At 57.9% G+C, this 21,662-nt stretch overlaps 1 protein-coding gene across 20 annotated transcripts in view; it reads right to left on the reverse strand.

Moving 5' to 3' along the window:
* Plec (plectin) overlaps positions 1–21,662 on the reverse strand; it is a 61,465-nt gene that overhangs the window by 15,974 nt on the left and 23,829 nt on the right. For 3 of the 20 annotated variants that reach the window (XM_075959622.1, XM_075959607.1, XM_075959619.1), the window contains 18 exons: positions 7,713–7,774; positions 7,300–7,389; positions 6,425–6,502; positions 6,229–6,321; positions 5,087–5,253; positions 4,315–4,430; positions 4,133–4,239; positions 3,926–4,045; positions 3,757–3,852; positions 3,499–3,626; positions 3,128–3,221; positions 2,253–2,407; positions 1,863–2,172; positions 1,709–1,786; positions 1,472–1,633; positions 1,197–1,301; positions 1,010–1,105; positions 681–806 (listed from right to left, as the gene is read on the reverse strand). In XM_075959622.1, coding sequence (XP_075815737.1) covers positions 681–806; positions 1,010–1,105; positions 1,197–1,301; positions 1,472–1,633; positions 1,709–1,786; positions 1,863–2,172; positions 2,253–2,407; positions 3,128–3,221; positions 3,499–3,626; positions 3,757–3,852; positions 3,926–4,045; positions 4,133–4,239; positions 4,315–4,430; positions 5,087–5,253; positions 6,229–6,321; positions 6,425–6,502; positions 7,300–7,389; positions 7,713–7,774 — 2,183 coding nt within the window. Of the gene's footprint in view, positions 1–680; positions 807–1,009; positions 1,106–1,196; positions 1,302–1,471; positions 1,634–1,708; positions 1,787–1,862; positions 2,173–2,252; positions 2,408–3,127; positions 3,222–3,498; positions 3,627–3,756; positions 3,853–3,925; positions 4,046–4,132; positions 4,240–4,314; positions 4,431–5,086; positions 5,254–6,228; positions 6,322–6,424; positions 6,503–6,968; positions 7,005–7,299; positions 7,390–7,517; positions 7,533–7,712; positions 7,775–8,452; positions 8,683–11,391; positions 11,577–13,004; positions 13,393–13,913; positions 14,055–18,902; positions 19,459–21,662 lie in introns of those variants that run through there. The other 17 variants (XM_075959605.1, XM_075959614.1, XM_075959606.1 and 14 more) reach the window with 15 other exon arrangements.

Below are 21,662 nucleotides of genomic sequence, written 5' to 3' on the forward strand. Positions count from 1 at the left end.
AAGGCAGTTAAGAGGGTACAGGCTTCCACAGGTTGATTCCACTGACCTCCTTCCTTCCAACCAAGACTAGGTACCCCACCCCAACCCTACCCAGGGCCACTCCTGCATCCTCTAAAGAAGGAAGCCGGTCTACTTACAAACCAGCCCCTGCAATGACCTCAGCCCTGCTCTCTCCCCTTCTAACTGTAAAAGAAGGTCATCCTCCTCCCCCATCTAACCTGAAGGGAGCGGAGGAAGAAGAAACCTCATCAAGTTCTCCCATCCTCTCAGGTAAGTACTGTAAGTAGTCCAGTCTCTGCAGATCATAGAACCAGCTTCCTCCTCTCCCCTCTGCCTCTAGGACTCCCTATCCAGAGTACTGAGACTACTGGAGATACCCCCAACCATGCCCTAGTGTATATGGGCACCACGGCCAGCTGCCCAGCTGCCCCCCACAGCACTGTAGCTATGCCTGCTCTAATCATCGATGCCTATCCACCACAGGGCTGCTGACAGCTCCACTCAGGTAGAGGGGAGTGGTTCATGCCAGCCCACCAGCCTGGCACCCATCTTTCTGTTTGCTGCACAGCCGCACCCCGTGTGTCTCCTTGGCCTTGCTGGTCTTCCACCCCATCCACAGGTACCCACAGAGCCCACACTCCATCCAGTCTGTCCCTGTTTCTTGTTCACATCCACCTCACCTGGGCATCCTGCAGCAGGTCCTCCAGCCTGGTGACGGTGATGGAGCGGTCACAGGTGTACTTCCTGCGCAATGTGTCCTGTAGTTTCTGCAACTGTTCCTCGGTCTCTCGTACGTCTGAGAAGAACTGGGGCAGCAGGAAGGGTCACACAAGGCTGACAAGCCCAGACCCCAGGCAAGCAAAGGCCAAGAAGCCAGGGACGAGGGACGAGGTGCTGGAAACCCCCAAGGAGGACTGGCAGTCAGGGCTACACATATGTCAGGGGCTATGGGGGCTCTTCCAGGGCACTGCAGCCGAGCCACAGGAGACAGAGGCACTCTGGTCCTCACCTGGAAGTAGGCTGTGTTCTCTTTCAAGTGTGCTTCAATGCAGCAACACAGCTGTAGCATCCAGCTCCACTGGGTCTGCAAGGCAGCCTGGAAGGACTGTAGACGACACGGTCCTTAGACCCCACCTCAACGCCATCAGTCCCATCACCCCCACCGAAGCTCATAAGTCCTGCAGCCGTGCCCCCACCTCCACTGTGGGCCGGGCAGGATGATCCTCCCGCAGCAGCCGGTCCCCAGTATTCTGGATCTCCTTGATTTTCTTTTCCTTCATTTCCAGTTCTCGCATCAGGGCCTGACAAAAAAAGGAAAGGGTCAGGGACAATTTCAGGAAGGCTGTAAATGTAAAGTGTCCCACGCCCGTCTCCACAGAGGCCCTGAAGCTGAACCATGGGAGACAATAGGGATGTGAGTGGGAAGGGAGAGGGTGGACACAGCCGTACTGTGAAGAAAAAGCCGCCTCACCGAGTAACTCTCCTTCTTGGCAGCCATGTTGGTGTTGCGGTCACTCCAGTCAAAGCCCACTTCCTCCTCTTCCTTCTCATTCAGCCACATCAGCTCCTTGGTAGCTGCCGCCACAAACCCGTGCAGGCTCTCCAGGGACCGGAGGCGGGCCTTGGAGGAGTTCTTGAAGTAGGAAGGAATGAGTCAGCTGACTGCTGCTGCCCACCCCTCCCAGCCACCTGCAGTCCCCCCACTCACCAGCAGCTTTGCATACTGCAGGTCCAGGCGACCCAGGCAGTCTCGGTAGGCACCCCGGGTGGCAGGGGAGAGCTGGCTCTGCAAAAGAGAGAAGCGTACTGCAGTGGCCCGGGCCTGGCCCACAACCATCGCCTACCCCAAGTGTCCTGCTTACCTCATCATTCCGTGCCCGCTCAATCTTGGCCCGGAATTCCTCAATAGACTGATGCATGCCTCGGTGGCTGCCCAGTTGGGCCTCTACACTAGGCAAGTCCACGCCCCACTCAGCATTGTCTATTCGACGCTGGTTCTCCTCGACCCACGCCAGCAGGTCTTGCAGGTAGCGCAGTGTAGAGTCCTCTAGGTCTGGGCGTCTCTGTGTACTCTGCAGTGTCACTTGGGTCACAGGGGCAGACACTCCTGCCTTCAGCCGGAGGTTGTACTCAGTGCGGATGGCTACCAGGCGCTCGTGCAGACGATACACCCTGAGAAGGCACGGGAGTTGGCAAGAGGGTCAGGTGGGTCTCAGGCCGCCTAACCCGCCCTTCCTAGGTACGGCACGTACCTCCGGTACATCTGTTCGCCCTGTGGGTGCCGCCCATCTTTAAGGGTCTGCACATCATTGAAGAGCAGCCGGATCATGCCATCAGCCTTGTCCAGGTCTCGCTCCACCTCTCCCGCCCGCTGAGCCGCCTTGCCTGAGGCCAGCAGCCGAATGTCCTGCAAGATGGTCCTGTGTGACTTGGTCTGGCTGACTCTCCTACTCACTGCCTAAGGTTCTCAACCAAGGCTGCCCCTTCACCCATTTCTCCAGCCGAAGATCAAGGTCCTGTCTGGCTCGAAGCCAGATCCCCATTCTTTCCTCTCCCTCCTGGCAATCCCCCGTATCTTCCTATTATGCTTCTAGACAAATCTCTATCAGCTCTTCTCTGGGGAATCAGGATCCGCCCAAAAGATTCCCCGCTAGGCCCAAGGACAGAGACTGGCACAGCTCTGTCCACGGAGTCCCCCTGCCTCACCTCTATCATCTACTACACAACAGCTCCCACCCAGGCCCACACAGCCTGGGCCCTCTGGGCCCCATGGCACTTATCCAACAATGAGGCTGGGGTCTCCCCACTTCCTATTTCCTGAAAAGGGAGAGGATAAAGGAAAGAGGGCTATACTTGAATGAGTCAAGGAGGCTGAGAGTCCTGCCTAGTGTCCAGAGGCCAGTTCTGCTCTCAAAAGGAGGTCAGAGTTGGCAGCAAACCAGAAGGGCCTGGTTTTCCCGCCCTAGTGCCACACCCTGCGCCTGTAGCCCAGCAGGCCACAGCCCTGGCTGCAGAGTAAGCAACTCAGGGCTCCTCCCACCTCCCTCAGGCCTGGAGGGGTGCCCACTCTACCCTTACCCTGCCACCCCGCCCCCTCGCCCCGCCTCTCCTCTCCTCTCCCCCTCACCGACTGCAGCAGGGAGTCGGCCTGGTTCAGCTGCTCCTCACACAACCCAGCCTCCATCTGCAGTTTGCTCACGATGCGCTGAAGACACTCCAGCCTATGAACCAGACGACCCCAGAGGCCCACAGTGAGTCACTGGGCCCACCACACTCCGGAGCCAGAGAGTGGTTCCCCTCTGCTCTGGCCTCACTGCCTGCCTGGGGTGTACTGCCCTACTGGCCCTGAGTAAGGGAGCTTGGTTGGGTTTCCCAGCCTAAGGGGGGGGGATTTCCTCCTCAGGCAGTGACTCACCCTGGGGTGGCTCCCCTGCCACCGCAGGGCCCCACCCGTGCCTGCTGCCTCCCACACTGCCCGCCGCACTCCACATGGCCCACCTCTCAAACTCGCTCCGGAGTTGCTTCTCCCGCTCCAGAATGGCCACATGCAGCTTGCCCCATTCCTTTTCCACGTCTAGCGGGTGGTAGCCGGGAGGAATCTTGAGCTGGCCTGCTTGTACTGCCCCCTGTGAACAGGGACAAACTTAGGCCTGAACGGACATAAGGCCTCCTGGATGCTCATCTCTACCCCCGGCTAGGCTAGCCTACAAGCCAGGAGACACCCCGCTCACTTCCCTCAGGCACGCCTCACTTTACCTCCAAGGACTGATAGATGCCTTTGGACCGGTTCTTGTCTGCCTCCTTGGCAGGAAGCTCCGTCTCCTTGAACTTCAGAAACTGGCACCACAGAATCTGTGGAAACGAGGGGGTGTCAGCAGCTACACCGAGACAACCAAAGGACACCAGCCCAAGTAGGCAGGCCCACCTCGATCTCTTCAAAGCTGGAGGGGAACTTGCGTTCCTCAAAGGCAGCAGTATGGTGTCGGATCCACTGCAGAAGCAGCAACACAAGCTCCCGGTACTCCTGCCAGCGAAGCTGCAGCTCCTGCAGGCAAGGGAGTGGGCAAGCGGGCATCAGGTTCTTGAGTTCTGGGCTGAGGACCACCTTTCACCCATTGTGGGCTACACTCACATTGGCCCTTACTCCATCCTGTGCACCGGGCACGCGGGGCATGGCGTCATACAGGGATGAAACATAGGTGATGATAGACTTCTCATCAGGCTGAGGGACATCCACATCTGCAGGGGAAGGCTGGTTCAGTGGGGCCCAAGCCACAAGGGTGAAGATGGGGAAAGCCAGTGAGTGGTTCATACCTTCTGGGTCCAGGAGCCTTGTAACACCCAGGTCCCGCTCTGCCACAGAGAAGGCCTGGTCTAGGTTCTCCAGGTTGGTCTGACGATACACTTTATTCATATCAATGAGCATGGGCCTGCGGACAAGTGAGAAGGGACGGAGACAAGGCTATATAGACACATTCCTTCAGACATCCTAGCAAACAGAGCCCTGCTCCATACCCTCTTAAAGTCACACCACCTGCTTCACTAACAGCTCCAATTTACAATGGGGAAGATGATTCTTGTTTAGGGTTGGTGGGTTGTTGTTGCTTTGAGGCAGGTCTCACTGTGTAACCCTGGCTGACGGGTCTGTAACTCCTACATAGAGCAGATTCACAGAACCACCTGTCTCTGTGTCTGCCACCAGAGCGCTGGCATTAAAGGCATGCACCACCACACCCAACAACGGGGCCCAAGAAGCCTCTGCTGGGCACCAGTACAGGAGCAGTACGCTGGCTAGATTATCACGCACTTGGGTTCCTACAGTCTCCCTGCCCAGCAAGTTCCTTCAGAGAGTCCATGTGGACATGACCAGACCAGAAGAACAGAGGTGTTTGGGAAAGGCCCTGGTGGAGACAGTAGGGCCCTGCTCCAGGCACCTCCCAAAGGAAGTTGCAGGAATTCAATACACCCTGCAGCACCAGGTTCCAACAGTGGAAGATAACTCCTCCGGCTGCCTCTCTGCCCTGACTTGTTTGGAAGTCACCCGCTTGAAGTGCTCCCAAACCTCCAGTTCCCTGGGAGCACATACTTGTGCCGGTGGATGATAGCATTGAAGAGACGGCCATCACGCCAACTGGTGGTGAAGTTGTCACAACGCAGGCCTTGGTAGCCCTCTACCATCCGCTGTGACCACAGGAGCAGCTTTTCCTTCGCGGTCATGTCCTCCGACTGCCCGCTCACCTGAATGTCTGAGATCTGCCACACACAGCAGACAGAGGCAGGAGTTCAGTCCTGGCCATCTGGCCCGCCTCACCACCCACACCACCGGATGCTTTGACTGCCCGCATGGAAGCAGAGCAGCTCAGCATGCAACTGCAATACCCCGGGCTCCCAGGCTACCTGGGGCACATTGGGGTTCCTGGGGTTAAAGCCTACCACATTTATCTCAAGACCAGGCCACTCAAACAGGCAGCTTCCACAGAAGACAATGGAGTAATGTCTACTGTCAAATGGTTGATGCTTTGGGGCTCCCCTTAGCTGGGGGAGGCTGGAGTATACCCTGAACCCCCAGAGGCTAGCAAGCAACAGAGATGAAGGGTAATGGACACAAGAAGGGAAACCCTCAAAGTTGGTCCAGCTGTTGAGGGTGAAGGGGCAGGTCAAAGCACCTTTCTAGTTGCAGGCCCAGGTGGAGGGAGTAGTGTCTGGAAACTAGCTATGATGTGTGGGGCTGGCATCCTGACCCTAAGTCCAATGGCGGGTCAGGGTCTAGAGGCCTGCCTGTTGTCAGTATGCATGCCAGCCTGTCCCTAGCAGTCTGTTTGCTGCCCAACCCATGTGACTCAGCTACCATGCCAGCCTGGCTTTTAGGACCAAGATCTTAGATTTGTGGCTTCCTGTGAGGCCAGCACAGGCAATAGATGAGTCACCCAGGGTATCCCTGCAGCTCCAGAAACTTCTCTAAGCAGCCAGCAGAAAATGCATTCCTCTACAAGGAGGTTCTACCAGCCCTATCTAGCCAGGGCCTGAGGGCATAGAATAGGCAGATCTTGGTGAGAGAGGATTACACCCTGGAGCCACAGAGCTAGCAAGTATATGTTCAGACTGGCAGGAAGGCTCAAAGGCACCACCTCCTGGGCCACACCCTAGCCAGAAATAGCGCCAGCCAACTATCCATGGAACCTACCAAATTCCTAGGGGAAGGTGGATGGTAGACGGATAGCCACCTACCTGGAAGTGCAGGATGATGGTCCAGATCAGGCCCAGGGTCAGCTTGGGGTTGCCGTCAGCAATGTCATCATTTCTGATGTTCACTAACTTCACCTGAGAACAAATGGTTCAGTCACAACCCACAGCAGAGCAAGGTGGCTGGGTTTGGGGTTTATGACCTAGAGCCTGGGGCCAGGTAGAAAGAAGGCTTACTTACCTGGCGATGTCGGAGATAGTCCAGGGCAATCTGAACATTCTGCAGCTTGTGGAAGCGCATCCTCCCCTTCTCTCGGGGCTGAGAGGAGGCAAGACACAGTTACAGTCCACAGGGCAACAGTCACGTCAAGGCTCCCCACCCTTCAGCCACCCCCAAAGCAGCAGCAGCCCCTCCATCATCCCAGGTTCACCCTCCTCAGCTGGACGACCACCAGACCGGGGGCAGGCTCGGAAAGCCAGCAACCCCAGCTGTGGGAAGGAAGGAAGGGAGTGGGGAGGAGACAATAGCCAGGAAGCCACAGGCGGAGGGCAGTGGCATTGAAGGGGAGTCCTCAGCGGTGCCCAGTGCAGCTTCTGGTGAGTCTCTGGCCCAGCCCCAGGCAGGCAGCAGGGAGGGCAGCAGGCAGCTTGACACACAGCCATCAGCCCGCCCAGGAGCCAGATGTGGGCCAGGCTGGAGTGGCCGCCATCCCCAGGTGAGTTGGGTGGGCTCCACGGTCTTGGGAAGCCCAGGTGCCGCCATGCCAGCAGGCACAACCACTCACCAGGCGCAAACTCCTGATTACGTCCCGCTCCCTCGGCTGCCCAGCCAGAGCAGGGCAAAGGGTAAAGGGCAGAGGTCAAGATTCAGAGTCCAAGCAGCAGAGAAACCAAAGCAGAGCAGAGCATGAGGTTACTGTGTTAGAGCTCAAAGGCAGAGAACAGCGGGGGGCCATGGCCATTCACTGGCCTGGCCTTTGGTTGTAATGCCAACACCCTGGCCAGGGGGAGCTGTTGGGGTTGGAGGAAGCTGGAGAAGGTGAGAGACCAAGCTAGACACTGAGTGGGCAGTAGGAAAAGGCCCCAAGGAAGGCAGGCAGGCAGGGACACACATACCAGGCTGTCCCCTGAGAGGACTTCCAGCAGGGAGATGAGGTTGTGGCCATCACGGAGGTCTTCATACAGGTCACTGATGTGCCTCTGAGCCTGTGGAAACAGCAGGGACCAAGATGGCCACAGATGAGAATCCCCATAGGCACTCGGGCACTGGGCACTGCACTGGCTGTAAAGAAGCAGGGGCGTGGAGTACACCCCTGCCCCATGCAGGCACCTACCTCTGCCCTCCAGTGCTACAGCAGAGACCATGAGAGACCAGAAAGAAGAGGAAGAAAGAGACAGGAGTGAGTGTGGGAGGAAAGGACAGAAAATAACAGGTTTCAGAGATGAAAGGGGAGCTTAGGAAGTGTGAGAACGCCCTGGGGGTGTGTGGGCTGGGGAACCCTCCCAACTCACAAGCAGACACCACTAACCTTGATAAGGTGTTTGTTGACCCACTTGGTGAAGGTTTTCTTCTGCACGCGGTCCCGTTCATCTGGAAGAAACAAAACCGTTTACCTTGAGCCTGGGAGAAGAAGCCTAGAAAGGCCCCCAGAGGTGAGCATTGCGCAGACACAGTGGCCTGTTAGGCCAAATCTTGCCTGACGAGGTTCCACCAGGACAACCCCACACCTTTCCCAAATCAGAAAGGCTCAGGTCCCCCAAGAAACCTCCCCATACAGACACCAGAGATCAAAGCAGCCAGGTCTACCCTGCCCTAGTCCACAAAAGGGACCGGTCCTAGCAGGGTGGTGCTGTTCAAAACTTCCTTTGTTTCTGAAAGAGAGGAGGTGTAGAGCCTCTGTGCCCAGAGCCCACAGCATACAAGTCCCAGCCTGCCCCACCCCACATGCTGCCTCCCAGGCTAAGCAAGAGCAAGAGCAAGTGCAAGAGCATGGGACCAGCATGGCTTTTGGAGGGAAAGTCAAGTATCCCTGACAGGAAAGCAAGCCTTCCCAGAGACACAGAGAGCCTTAGACACCCTGGTCCCCGGCTTAAAGCTCAAGGACCAATCACTGATGGGCATGGATCACTGGCCCCCATCTTGGAGCCTGTGCCCGAAATCCATACCCTTATAACAAGGCCCTACCACCCCCAATCTGTGCCAAGGCTTCCTGATACAGGAAGGACCCTTCCTGTCACCAAGGCCCTGCCCAGAAGGAATGCCAGCTACCTTTCTTGCCCTCGGAGGCCCTGAGTACAGCCAGGTAGAGGTTGTCCTCTGAGCTGGTTCTCTTGCTACCCAGGCCCTCGGGCTCAGGCACACGGAGCCGGTGCTGAGACATGATGCTGCCCCCGCCCCTTCGTCACCCTGCGCTCCGTCTAGGCAGCCTCGTGTGGCACACAGGCTGCTGAAGGCTGCCGCGAGCTGCTCTGGACACTAACTCAATGGAGGCACAGCTCAGACTGGAGTCCTGGCGGCCACTCCCTTGCCTGCTGTACTCCCAGCAAGGCCGTCCCACCCCAGGAGCCTAGCCCCGCCTTGCCCGCCCCCCAGAGGGGAGTGTCCCTGCGGGAAAGGAGGAAGGCAGCCCCTCCCCCATGGCCACACCCTCAGCCCACCAGAAACAGGAAACCCGGGTTTCCTCACCCACCCTACCCACAGCAGTAGAACCTGGGTACAGAGATGGGGGAGGGAGGGCTGGCCCCAGGATCACAAGGGAGCACATACTATCCCCATGGCCATCCAGAAGAATCTTGTATTACACGCGGTGAGCAGAGGCTCCCTGCCATTCATGGGTGTTATTGTGTAGATATAACAGGTTATTTCCCTGTAGAGTGACTGCAGAAGAAACTCCTAGGGTGGGGACCAGCTGCCTGTCTACTTCTGGAAATCCCCCTAAAGCATACCTCCTCAAGCCTGCACTGGGCATGGACTATGCCCTATCCAAGTAGCCCCCACAACTGCTAGGTTTCCAGACCCTACGGAAGGACTTCCTGGCTTTGGCAGCGTCTCCCACAGGATCCCAGAAGTCCAGCCCAAGCCAGCCCAGCCAGGCAAAGCACACCTCAGGCAAGAACTGCTCATAGCTCAGCGGTGACTCATCCCAGCAGGGCAGACCAGCCCAAGCTGCAGGGACACCTCCCCAGTTGGGGTGGGAGAAAGGGCTTCTGGGGCAGCAGGCAGCACACCAAGGGGGTACAGCCAGTGAGTCAGACCTGGGGAGGGGGCCTGGGTGCTGTGACTCACTAGAAAAGAAGCTGTACCTTGGGGCAGGATGGGGCTCTTTGCAGCAGGGTAGGGCAGGCAGATAACAGCTGTTACGTGTTGTAAAGGTGGAGGACCCGGGCAAAGGGCACAGGGGCACCTGTGACTAGACCTGTCTATTGTAGCCTCTGGCTCCCTTGGGTCAGGAGATGGAGCCACCTATGGCTAGCAACTGGAACTGCCCAACCCACCCGACCCACTCTAGGAAAAAATGTACCACCCAAACCACAAGAATTTTCCAGTCCAGGCATCAGCCTTGATGTGATCCAGCTGTGAGCTGCTAAGGACCAGCCCCCTTCCCAGTATTCCAGGAAAAGTTTGCCCTCTGCTGCCCTTGCTGCTGCCCTTATGGCCACAAGAGGGCATCAAAACTCTGTAGGGCGGAGTAGGAGCCAATGCCTGAGTTAGGCCTGCGATTAACCCAGCGCACGAGGCTCTGCCGAGTGTCAAACACTACCCCTCCTATGAGGGTTCTCTTCGGCCTCCAATACAAGACCATCTACCTCTTTCTCCTCTAGCCTGACAACCACCACAACCCACCAGAGATGACTCCTCCCACTCCAGAGGTCTTCTGAACCTCAAATCTGACTCTACACTGGTCAGTGCTCCGGAAGTTTCTCAGAGACCAGGCCAGCAACCTCCCAGTCAGAAAGCTAACCCTTCAGAGAAGTGGAGGTGTGCTGGAGCTGGAGAGATGGCTCTGTTGCTAAGAGTACTGGCTGCGCTTCAAGTCCTGAGTTTAATTCCCAGCTACCACATGGTGGCTCACAGCCATCTCTAACAGGGTCTGGTGCCCTCTTCTCTTGGATGGTCGTGTATATATAAATAACTGGATCGGTGGCTGCGCTGCAGATGTGCTGCAGAAGTGAACCGTCGCTCTGCCGAGAGCTCAGGCTCCTGGAAAGGGGACAGCAGTCGAGCGCAGGAACCCAAGAAACCACTAGGACCTGGGGGTGGGATAGGGAGGGGAGGGGGAGACAGGATCTGACATCTGATATACACTGACCCTAACCCAACCTCCAGCCAAACTGCTTTTCCAGCGTCTTCGTCTTTGCCACTATGATGTCCCAAGGATACTACCTGGAAAGTGGATTCCGCTCCAGGTAGCAGTTTCCACCTCGCCTAGTGACCTCTGAGCACCCTTTCCCTGAACATCAGTCTATTTCTAGGGACCTCCTTCCTTAAAGGTCTTTCGGGGCCTCAGAGCTTACGCTTGCCCTCACCTCTCCAGCTCTGCCCTGCCCCTTGCCGGAGATGTCCCCTTTCCTGCTCATCCTACGCAGACTCTCAAACTCACAGGTTCTCAAGCTGCCCAGCTCCCACCTGACCAGAACCCAGCCATGCCCTCAAATGCTACTGTACACCTCATGGGGCTCTCCCTATGAGCTATCCAATCAGCCCCAGGGACACCCCTCACCCCAATACTGTATTGCACATGTGTAAAACGCAGCTGACCCTCAGTAGCAAGTCAGTCTCCCTAGGAAGGGAGGTAAGTATGCTCCTACAAAGAATGTCTTTTCCTGCTTCCAGCGAAGTGGTAACAAAATAGCTAAAGAATCCCTCCCCCCTAAGACGCTCACACACAGACACACGATGCACACAAGCACACTGCAAGAGAACCTCGAAGGCCATCGACAGCACAAGTGGGACGACCCAGAGCCCCACCCTCAACGCCAGCTCCGCTCGGGGGATCTTCCGAACAGCTAAAGCACCGGACCCGGAAAACCCTCTGACCCGCCCACTTACCATCCCCCTCCTCCAGAGGAAAACCTATCCCTGAGCGAGACTACCCTGCCTTCCTCCCCAGATGTTTCCGGACCTTGGAGGCGGGGCTGTACCTGGGCCAAGTACCACCCCCATCACAAACTCAGGACCTGCCCACCAACCTGAGCGGCCGCACCCACCTATGCAACACAGTTGCCCGTAGAGGTAGCCCCGGCGGACCTGCTCGCAGCCTCCATCCAGCCAGCAGGGAGGCTCCAGCAGGACCTCCCTCTGCGAAGTGAAGACGCCCTTCGCCGCCCACGCCCACGTCCCTGCCATGGCCAGGAACCCTGGGTGCCCCGAATTGCTCAAAGAGACAGGAGAGCCGTGCTCCCTGCTTGTGTTCAAGGCTGAAGGCCCTGGCTTGGCTTTCCACGTTCGCCCCCGCCCACCGGACGCAATGCCCAGACCCGGAGAACCTGCCCCTGCTGCAAGCGCCCCGCCCCGCCCCGCCCCGCCCAGTGTGGGCCAGGAAGCCGCGCCGCAACCCTTAGGGAGCAAACTAGCTCGCCGGAACTCTAGGGAACAGGGGTGCAGGTACCCTCTAGGTCAAAAGAGTCTGGGAACTCTCCTCCCCCGCCCATGGTAACTCTCAGACGCCTGGCCACTGTGGGAGCGTCACTCCCAGCAGGATGTGCAAGTGTCACCCGCTCCAAGAGGCCGGATCAGCTGAGGCGACCGGCAGAGCACAGAACTTCGGGCGACCACGCCCACACCTTGCACTACAAAGCAACAAGTGAACCAAGAGGGGACACAGGGAGCCCCTTCCCTCTTGTGGTGACAAGAAACAAAACTGAGTTAGCTCAGGGAGGAGGGCCCAGCGTCCTCAGAGGGGAAGAAGCCCTTGGACCTGAGTCTGTGCATTCTGTCCGATGCCACTGTTTACAGCTGACTCACCGGCTTCTGGGAACCCTAGAGCCACGTCTGGAAAACCCGTTCTAAGACCCACGTCCTGGCGATCTTCCACTGGACGCTAAGACCTAGCAGGCCCGCTAGGGGGCAAGAGACCATAAACGCAATCCCATCAGTCCTGGCCTGAGGTGCATCTCAAGAGGGCAGTCCCTCTCTGGCCTGAAGCCCTGGTGCAGAACTGCCAATCCCCAGGGACTGTCCCAGGCTCCATTCACTTCAGCCCCACCCCGTTCTGCGGTGAGCATGGCCACCTCGGACCATAGCCCAAGAGCTGGTGACTTTGAAGAGAGGGCAGAACGGAGCCTAATTGCTTGCCCCACAACTGGTCCAGGGTCCTATACCATGTTGGAGGACACTCAGACAGACTGCCTTTGTGTAATTCAGCCTACACTCTGTGGGCAGGAAGGCCACTAGGCAGGCATTGTGTCCTGCCCAGATCAGCCTGTGAACCTGTCACTCTGGTTTCTCACTGCTGTGGCAAAGGAGAGTGGCCTTTCTTTAAAAGGCAGGCATTCCCACAGGCTTGTGCCTTCAAACCAGAGCTCACCCCCCTCCCCGCCTCTTTCCATTCACCTACCCAGGACCTGCTGCAGGTTAGACAGCCTCAAAACTCTCCCCCTCCCCAGCACACCCCAGGAAGTGGAAGGATCTTCAATGCAGAGTGGGCACGGGGTAGGCAACCCGCTTTCACAAACACGGGTATTTCACTCAGGAGCAGGAAGAGGAGGGTTCAGAGAAGGCAAGGGGGCGGGAGGAAGGCGGCCCCTCCACCCCCTGCCCCGCCCCAGTCTCCTGGCAGGGGCAGTGGCCCCATGACAGTGGCAGAGGCAAGGGTGCTTACCTTGCTCATCCTGTGCCTGCCGATGCCCTTTGCGCCAGTGCCATACGGCAGCCAAAGTGACAACATGCCCCACGACTACCAGGGAAGGAAACAGGCTGCCCGACGGCTCCATGGCTGCCACACTGAATGGGCAGAGCCGTCCTCACCAGGGACCAGCTGCTGCGAAGTCAGACAACACCTCCCTGCATGGAGGGTGGGCGAAGGGGTCCCCCAGGACCAGAGCCCAGCCTGCCTGCTGCTGATCTGCCTTCCGAGGCAGCCCTACTGTACGTACTATCTGCACTCAGTCGGGGGACAATGTACAGTCCCCTCGGCGGCACCAACTGCGCTCTTACTCAGCCTCCTCCCAGCCTCCTCCCTCCCGCGGCTCTTGGCCGCTCCCCACCCGCACTCTCCACAGGGCCCAGCTCAGCTGTCTCTACGCAGAGCCACCGACGCTCAAGGTTACCCGGAGCCTTAACTCTTGCCTACCCGCAGCCACACCCGCCAGGAGGAGGGGCCTGTAGCTCTTCTCCCCGGGCCTCAGCCCCCCAGCCTAGCCTGGGCAGACTCAACACTGATCCTCTCTTCCAAGTCAAGCCTAACCAGCACTCCTCGTCCCCATCAGGAGGAGGACCCAAACTCTTAGTCTACTTCCAAGGGTGCCCTCTGGGAACAGCCACCAAGCACAGAGGGTGAATGGATGTCAGTGCCCAGTACCTCACTGCCCTTCCCCAGGCCTACAGCTGACCCCCACCACGCTGAAAGACGGGTGGGCTCCTCACAAGCCCCAAGCTCCCGTGTGCGATCTTGGACAGGGTCTGAGGAAGAGGCCAGTGAGGTTAGGCAGCCGGGTGTATACAGAGACAGAGGCCATGGCCTCCAGCCTAGCGGGGTTCCCAAAAGACTCTGAAGGGTTGCCCCACCTACCGGGCACGATCTTCATTGGGGACAGCGACAGGAGCCCACGGGGCGAACAGGGAGCGGGCAAGGGGCGTGGGGAGGGTCACAGGCCCCTCTGAGGCAGAAGCCTGCAGCAGCAGTGCTGAGGCTGGAGGAGGGCACAGCTTTCCAGCCCTGTCAGCAGAAGTTGGGGGAGGGGAGAGGAGCTATGGGCAGGGGGCCCAGGGGGATATAAATATCCAAGGAGGGCAAGCAACGCCCGTCACTTGTCCAGACTTAGTACATGACGTATGGAGCCCAGGCTCACTGGAGTCCCATCTGGCTCGGTGGCCCCACAACACGTAGCTCCCCCACCTCATTGCCCTCCCCTCCCCAGCACCCCCATGGATGATACTATAATAAGGAGGTCCCTGGCACCAGGATCTACCATGGATAGAGGCAGAAGTGGACTCAGGCTCATGTTCCCTTGGGAGAGGGTGCTGCCCATGCCCTGCCCAATTTATAGGGTGCTCTTGGGAAATGCCACATGGGCCAAAGAGGCACAGCCCCTTTCCTCCCAGAGAGCTCTGTGCTCCGAGTCACTCAACACAACACCTGGCCCCAGGGCAGACAGGACTGCTCCTCCAAGGTCACACTACAAGCCAGGCAGCCCAAAACTGGGACCTAAGTCACAGGAACATTCACTCTCTGCCCCCATCAGGCTGCACCTCCCACCCCAGGCCTCTCCTTCTGGTACTCCTCAGAGTCCCAGCATTGGAGGTCTGTGGAGACACAGTGTCCCCACAGGTCAGCAAGCAGGCCCAGAATACATCCGCCATATGCAATACTGACCTGGACCCCAGTGCTTCCTGAGAAACAAGCAGCCTGTGTGCATGCATCTGTTTGGAGGGGACACACTGGGCCCTGACTGACAACGGCTGAGGAACTAGTCTGTCCTCCACGCTGTAACCTTCCCGTGTCAAGCACCGCTCTATTATAATCTTGAGGACATCCTATAAAGTCTTGGGCAATGAGAACGCTATTGAGATGAGGAAACTGAGGCATGGTAACAGTGATGAGCTGGCCTGAGGTTCCACAAGGTCAAGTGACTCTCCATCAACACAGCACAGCACAGCCAGCCGTGGACCCTGACTGCTGAGGTGAGGCCCCCTGCTCACACTGGGCCTACCACAGCCCCCTGCTCACACTGGGCCTACCACAGCCCCCTGCTCACACTGGGCCTACCACAGCCCCCTGCTCACACTGGGCCTACCACAGCCCCCTGCTCACACTGGGCCTACCACAGCCCCCTGCTCACACTGGGCCTACCACAGCCCCCTGCTCACACTGGGCCTACCACAGCCCCCTGCTCACACTGGGCCTACCACAGCCTCCTGCTCACACTGGGCCTACCACAGCCTCCTGCTCACACTGGGCCTACCACAGCCCCCTGCTCACACTGGGCCTACCACAGCCCCCTGCTCACACTGGGCCTACCACAGCCTCCTGCTCACACTGGGCCTACCACAGCCTCCTGCTCCTCTGTACCACATGCCAGAAACTCATTTCTGAAGAAACCTACCCTGTGGTTACCAGCTCTGGGCAGCCAGGAACTGGACTGACTGGGGCGGGGGTAGGACCCCTGGAAGTCCCAAGGGCAGGCCTCTAAAGAGACCCCTGCTGGCCAGTAGTGATCAGGGACAGAGAGAGGCAGGCGGGGTTCTATAGGAGCTCAGAAGCCTCCGCAAAGCCTGTGTCTCCACAGCCTCAGTGACAGCCCCCAAAGATAGCCCCTGGCTCTGGGCAGCCCCTCTACCACTCAGCCCGCCCTGGGCACCCTGCCCCATATTCCACACACCCTGGGCTAGCTGTGAGGAGCCATGCCATCCCTAAGTCATACCTGAGGTCATGAGAACTACCAGTAGGGGACACCACTCCACCCTACTCCACCCAGGGACCTGCTCCCTGCCATGGAGAGCCCAACCTCAGCTAGAGACTTTGGTCCTCACTCTATCCTCTACCCGAGCCTCCACTACTGCTGTCCCCTACCTTGGCCCAGCTGGATCAGCTCCTCCATGCTGTACCTATCCATAGCTGCTGTTCTCGGAGCCAGCAGAGAGGAAGGGAAGGCAGGAAGGAGGGGAGGGGTGGGAAGCAAAGCGAGGGCTTGCTCATGCCCCGGCCTCCACACCCAGCAATAGGCTCCTCCTCATGGCTGACTAAAGGGTCCCCATAGTCAGTCAGACCAACAGAGCCCAAGCATGGGGACCAGTACCAGTGGGTAGCCTAGGCAGACCAACCGAGGAATACAGACTAAAGACCTGCCTTTGTCCCTAAACTTTGGGGTCCCAGTTCACTGGTCTTCCCTACTGGTTTTGCCAGGCAAAGTTCAATTCACCCCATGGCCTCTAATTCCCTCCATATCCCCTCCCTCCGCCAGTTGAGCCCTGCCACCCCACCCACCCACATTTCAATCATTCATATGCTAAGAGGCATATTCCGCGCAGATATGAGGGATGCAGAGCCCTCTATACATGCGCACACACACCATTTTGATGGTATTAGGGGTCACACTCAAATACCCACCACTCTGCGCAAGCTGAATTTCTCCACTCAACTTTTTTCTTTTAGCTACATACATATAGTGTGTGTGTGTGTGTGTGTGTGTGTGTGCGCGTGCGCCGCGTGCATGCGCCACAACAAAAATGCAGAGATCAGAGGATAACTATGAGGAGCCAGTTCCCTTCCTCCACCTTGTAGGTCCAGGGATCAAATTCAGGCCATCAGACTTATCAGCAAGCATCTTTATTTGCTGAGCCATCTTTCTGGCCCCTCTCCACTCCTCCTTGATATTCACATTCCCTCAGACCCCCAAATCTGGTTTTTTCCCTTGCCCAAATCCCCCAGTCTGAGCAGATATGACATCTCGTAACTGTCCCCATTTCCTTCCATCAACTGTCTATAACCAGGGAAATGCAAACCTGGTGTGTCCACAACCTGTAAAAACCTCCCAGAGTTCTTCAGATTCCTTCCTGCATCCTGGTACCAACTAGCACCTGCCAAGAGTCACAGCCCATCTGAGCAGGGGCTACGTAGCTGTGAGGAAGGCAGGGCAGCAGCCCATGCATGCCACACCCAGTGGAGGATCACAGGGAAGGGCTGGGTGCATCAGCCACATGGAGGCATGCAAAGAGAGGAATTGGTTTCACTCTCCGATTGCTCCTAAAGTCACCCCCCCCCACCTAGTCTCCTCACCTTGTATGGGGGTGGGGGCTGGAGCGCATGGGCTTCATGTGAAACTACAAGATAGTGACACCCTCCACATGAATGTGTTCATGAGAGATTGGGGGGTACTCCCAGTTCACTCTGCCCTGTCTCTGGCTCCCTGACCAGGGCTATATGGACAGAGGTAGGGTCATCTAATTGAGGACATGCTGGTGACCATAGACTTCTATATAACCCACTGAAGGGGCCGTGCTTTAGAAAGTGACAGCCTTTGTGGCTCACTGCTTGCTCATTTTTAACCCTAAGAAGCCAGTGGTTTTAGATGGCATCAGATCTGCCCCAGCCTGTATGCGGAGCTATAATGCCTCTGCCACCAGCCACACCCAGCACCTAAGGCCCCAAGCTCAGTCCTGAGGGTGTGGGGAGAATCCGCCCGGGGCCCTGACTCAGTCTGAAGCTGGACCTTATTTCCTGTTGGAAACTCTGAATTGCCACAGGCGGTTGTGGCTGGGAAGACTGAGTCACCTCCATCAGAGACGGGGAGGGAGAGTTGCCCTCCTCTTTGCCCACTACAGCCACACCCAAAACCCCCTCCTAGTCCTGCTGCCAGCTGCTGGCCCAGTCCACACAAGGACGAGGAAGCAAGGCAAGAAAAGCAGGGGAAGCCTCCCCTCCCACTCACCACACCCAAAAGGAAAGAGCTGAGACATAGCCATGGTTACAGCAAAGCTGGAGAGGCCACCAACATGCCTAAGGCCATGGAGAGAGCCCAGAGGCCATTCTCAGGCTTCAGCTTCCCTGGCCCTTCCAGTTACTCTCATTCCTCCAACAAGCCAAAGTAGTCTAACCCTGAAAGGCCAGAACTGAGGCTTCTGCCCAGGCAGCTGTGCCCAATGTAAGGTCCTCCCCACATCCTAAGCCACAAAGAGGGAGGTGGACGCCAGGCTGTTCTGGTACCTGTCTACATTACATGGGTAATGCTGGAGGTTCTGTGATGCCCTCAGCAGACACAAAGGACAATGTGTCTCAGGAGAGCCTGCACAAGCACGTAAGCCCATCCATGTCCTGATGGCAGAAGGGCGAAAGGACAGAAAGAGTGGTTTCTGGTAGCTCCTGGCTAATGGGGTCTTATCCCATCCTCTAAGATCTGGTTCCCAAATGGAAAGCAAACAAACAAAACCCTCACCTAGACCACAGACTAAGCTAGTACCCCATTCTCTGGCCTCTGGCCTCCTAGGCAATGCTCCTCTGCCCTTCTTCCCACCTCACCTAGAGCCACTCTACCGCCAGACCATGGCCAACTCCAAGCAGGAGACCCAGTCATGGGACCCTCTGTACTAGTCATATAATCCAGACTGTGAGCCACTCGCCCATAGAAGACAGACTCAAGCCTCCATGGACAAGTGGTTCGCCTGGGTCAGTCCCATGCCAGTGACTCTTCTACACACCCACTTCTGAAAAGAGGGGCCTCCAAAGGCCACCGGGGCGGAGAGAGGAGGAGGTGGGGGCGAGGGCAAGGACAGTGCTGGAGAGGGGTACAAGCAGGGCTATGCCAACAGCTGGTCCTGCCAGTCTTAGGGCCTGCAGGCCCCGCCCCCACCAGGATTTGCCTGGAGGCGTACAAGCCACGTGGGTTCAATGACTAGAATATCCAGTACCCTCAGGCAGAAAGGGCGCCACCTGCTGATATGAACAGAACCCATACACACAACCTGTGCTGCCCACCACAGCCCACCAGATTTAAGCCCAGGCACCAAAAACACCCACAGTCCCTTCCCACCCCTCTCGGCCTGGAGCCAGAAAGCAGCTGACCTGTGGCTGGGGCAGGCTCCGGGCCTGGCCTGGCCAGGGTCCCCACGGTGGTAGCAGACACCATAGGGGTTTCAGGTGCCCCCTCCTCAGGCTCCTTCCTGCGATAGACCTTCCGCTCCTCACGGATAGGGTCCTCAGCTGGCAGAGGACCCCGCTTTGGTGGGCAGCTCAGGGGACCTTGTACAGCCTGCACATGAGGGGAGCGACGACGTGCAGGCATCACCATGGCGACAGGGCGGCGCACACGCTGCAGAGAGGCAGGCACGATCTCTGGTGGCAGGTGTAGGTACTGGCGCAGGTGGTCAATGCCCTCGTTGGTCAGGTACCAGTAGAAGTGACGCCAGGCAAAGGTCTCCCGCACCAGGCCCCGAGCTCGCAGTGAGGCCATGGCACGCATGACCTGTAGATTGGTGACGCCAGGCACATGGGGATGCAGGCTGCGGGGCCGCCGATCCTTCTTGGCCACCATAACCCCCTCACGAAAGAGCACCTCATAGATGGCCCGGAGCTGGTCCAACGGCATGAGCATGCCTGCCACCATGGCTGCTGGATGCCTGCCGGTCAGCACAGTGTGAGGGCAGCAGGTGGGGCACAGCCAGAAGGCTGATGAGGCTCCTTTGGCAAAGGATGTGGCAGGGGCCACTGGCAAGTAGGCAAGCAGGCTCCGGTTTTAAGCACAAGGGCACAGGCTCAGGGGCAGTGTGGCTCCAGCGCCTGGCTCTGTGAATTCCTGCCGGCAAGGCTGCCTGTCTGAGCCTCCCGCCTGCCCGCCCTCCAGGACGCCTAGGCCGGCCCCCTCTGACTCAGCAGCAGGGCCGGCCCCTCCCACTACTGACAGGGCCCCTTGAAGAGTGGGGGGCACCAATAAACTGCTCCTCCCTTCCCGGGCCACATATAGCTCCAATGTTAGAAATTACATCAGTTTCTAAAATACTTCTTCAAGGTTCACAGACTGTGAAGGACAAGGTGGGGTCTAACATGGATCAAGAATCATCCCCAAAAGATGACAGAATGGACAGAAAAAGTAGAGCAGAGAGCAGGGGGGTCCTCATTGTGGGAAACCCCCCCCCGATTGTGATCTCGGGAGTCATCAGTTCACAACTATCTGAAAGGAGGGGCTGCCTGAATTGGAAGATTAGGGCCTGGAGAGGAATTTGGGGTTTGCGGGGGAGACACTGGGGCAGAGACCTGAAGAAGAGCAGGGGCAGCAGCCAGAACACACGGACAGCTGGCTCTAGGTGCCACTGCTGCTGTCATCGGAAAAAGAAAGGGACAGTGCCCCTATCTCCAAATGCCCACAGAAGTTAACACTCCCATGCCAGGCCAGGAACAAAGCCACTTTCCAGCCCAGGAGCTCTGCAGAGAGCTCAGGGCGGAGTGATCTGGGCGAGGCCTCCACCCACCCACACCTCCAGCGCAGCTGTTGGAGACCAGGGACTCCCAGCTGCCGCAGGAAATCAAAGTCACCACATCCCTGACGCCCCAGGCTTGGTGCCCCTGCCATCTAAAAATTCCCTACCCCCCGAGCAGCCTGAGTGTCCACTTGTGGCCAGAGGGGCAGGTGCTGGGGAGAGGACGACAGGACACCATTAGGGACCGACGTGAAAGGAAGAGGAACTATCACATGCCCGAAGGACTGCCTGGCACAGCTGTCAATACTGCCGGGTCCTCATAACCGAGGGTCCAGCATGGTTAGAGTCTGTGCCGGATGCCACCCAATACGCCAACTCTCCATGTTGTGCCCCCACCAAACCCACATGCCACTAAGGCTCTCCCTAAGCAGACACACCCATTCCCACCAAGCACTGCAAACCCAGGAACTGATTATAAATAGGGCGGGGGTGGGGGATCCTGCGGTGGGAGGTGCTGGCCAGCGGCAGGCAGGCAGCCAACAAAGCAGTGCGTGGGGCGGGTTTATGGGCTGTCACCATGGCGCCCCAGCAGACTCCAAACATACAGACACAGGGCTGGTGGCGAGTGGAAACTGAAGGCTCAGCCAACAGTTCCCAAAGCCCTCCTTGAGGCCAACTCAGCCAGCTCACTGCAGCAGGGCTCTCCCTGTACCACGCCCCTAGCCTAGCCAAGGCAGGAAGGGGGCCAGGCCCTCAGAGCCCAGCCCTGGGAGGGCGGGGCAGCACTAACTAAGTCAGGTCTGCAAGACCGAGAGAATATAGCCGCTACACATCCCATCCCTGCAGGACCTAAGGATTCTCCACACCAGTGTTTTAGCTTTGGGACAGTGCAAACAGTTCAAACAAGTTCCTACTTGCTTGGCCTGTCCCCAGACACCTCTCCTCACTACCCTATACTTAACCCATCCCCACTCAACATTCCCCCCATCTTCCTGACATCATTTCCTAACCTAATTCCATCTAATCTCCAACCCCACACACCCCCAAGCCAATACATATCTCACCACCATCGCCAAAGAATCTCCAGCCACATCTAAAGTCCTCTGAGCCCTTGGACCTGAAGTCTCTTCTGTCCAGACCCACGTGGGTGCTCTTCCAGTGGCTAACTCCCCTGCCACCATCCCCATCCCACCCCTAGGCAGGAGAGGGCAGTAGTTCCCAGCACCAGAGCAATGGGTTAGGGAATCTCTCCTCCCTCCCGCCAGCCCAAGCACCTGCAGGCCTGAGACTGCAGGGAGGAGCCTAGAACAACATGTCCTCCCACATCTCCCACGTGCACAGGCATACACACAACCCTAGTCTGGGTCTGCTTGTCTCCAGGGTCCCTGGGCTTAGGAGAACTCCCTGT

This window comes from Microtus pennsylvanicus, chromosome 2 (genome assembly GCF_037038515.1).
Source record: "Microtus pennsylvanicus isolate mMicPen1 chromosome 2, mMicPen1.hap1, whole genome shotgun sequence".
Classification (NCBI taxonomy): Eukaryota; Metazoa; Chordata; class Mammalia; order Rodentia; family Cricetidae; genus Microtus; species Microtus pennsylvanicus.